General features: G+C 59.3%; 1 protein-coding gene across 1 annotated transcript in view; it reads right to left on the bottom strand.

Annotated features, from left to right (window-relative positions):
* Window positions 1-322, bottom strand: part of SRRT (serrate, RNA effector molecule) — a gene marked incomplete at its 3' end in the record, with an annotated part of 29,055 nt that overhangs the window by 17,984 nt on the left and 10,749 nt on the right. The window contains exons 9-10 of the mRNA XM_017736411.1: window positions 185-273; window positions 11-111 (exon numbers count right to left, since the gene is read on the bottom strand). Coding sequence (XP_017591900.1) covers window positions 11-111; window positions 185-273 — 190 coding nt within the window. The remainder of the gene's footprint in view (window positions 1-10; window positions 112-184; window positions 274-322) is intronic.

The following is a 322-nucleotide window of genomic DNA, read 5'->3' as shown; positions in this document are numbered from 1 at the left end:
CCAAATCCACCCGGTTTTGCCCCAAACCGCACCCGGATGTTCTGCAGGCTCCAGCAGATCTCCTTGATGTTCACGCTCCGGTCAAAGGTCACCCAGCCCCTCCTGAAGAACCTGGAAAAGACTCCCTGTGAGCCCAAAAACCCCAAAATCCCCCCAAAATGCCCCCAAATTTCCCCCAAATCACCTCCTCTCGGGCTGTGGCTCCGACAGTGCCACGCGCATGAACCCGGGGTAGCGCTTGCACAGCTGTGAGGACAGGGCGGGTTTTGGGTTTTAGGGGGGGCTTTTCAGGGTTCTCAGCCCCTCCCTGGGCCCCCAAAAG

Source organism: Corvus brachyrhynchos, unplaced genomic scaffold, assembly GCF_000691975.1.
Source record: "Corvus brachyrhynchos isolate BGI_N302 unplaced genomic scaffold, ASM69197v1 scaffold1176, whole genome shotgun sequence".
In the NCBI taxonomy this organism is placed as follows: Eukaryota; Metazoa; Chordata; class Aves; order Passeriformes; family Corvidae; genus Corvus; species Corvus brachyrhynchos.
Note: the sequence above shows the minus strand (reverse complement) of the source record. Positions and strands in the feature narration are given on the sequence as shown.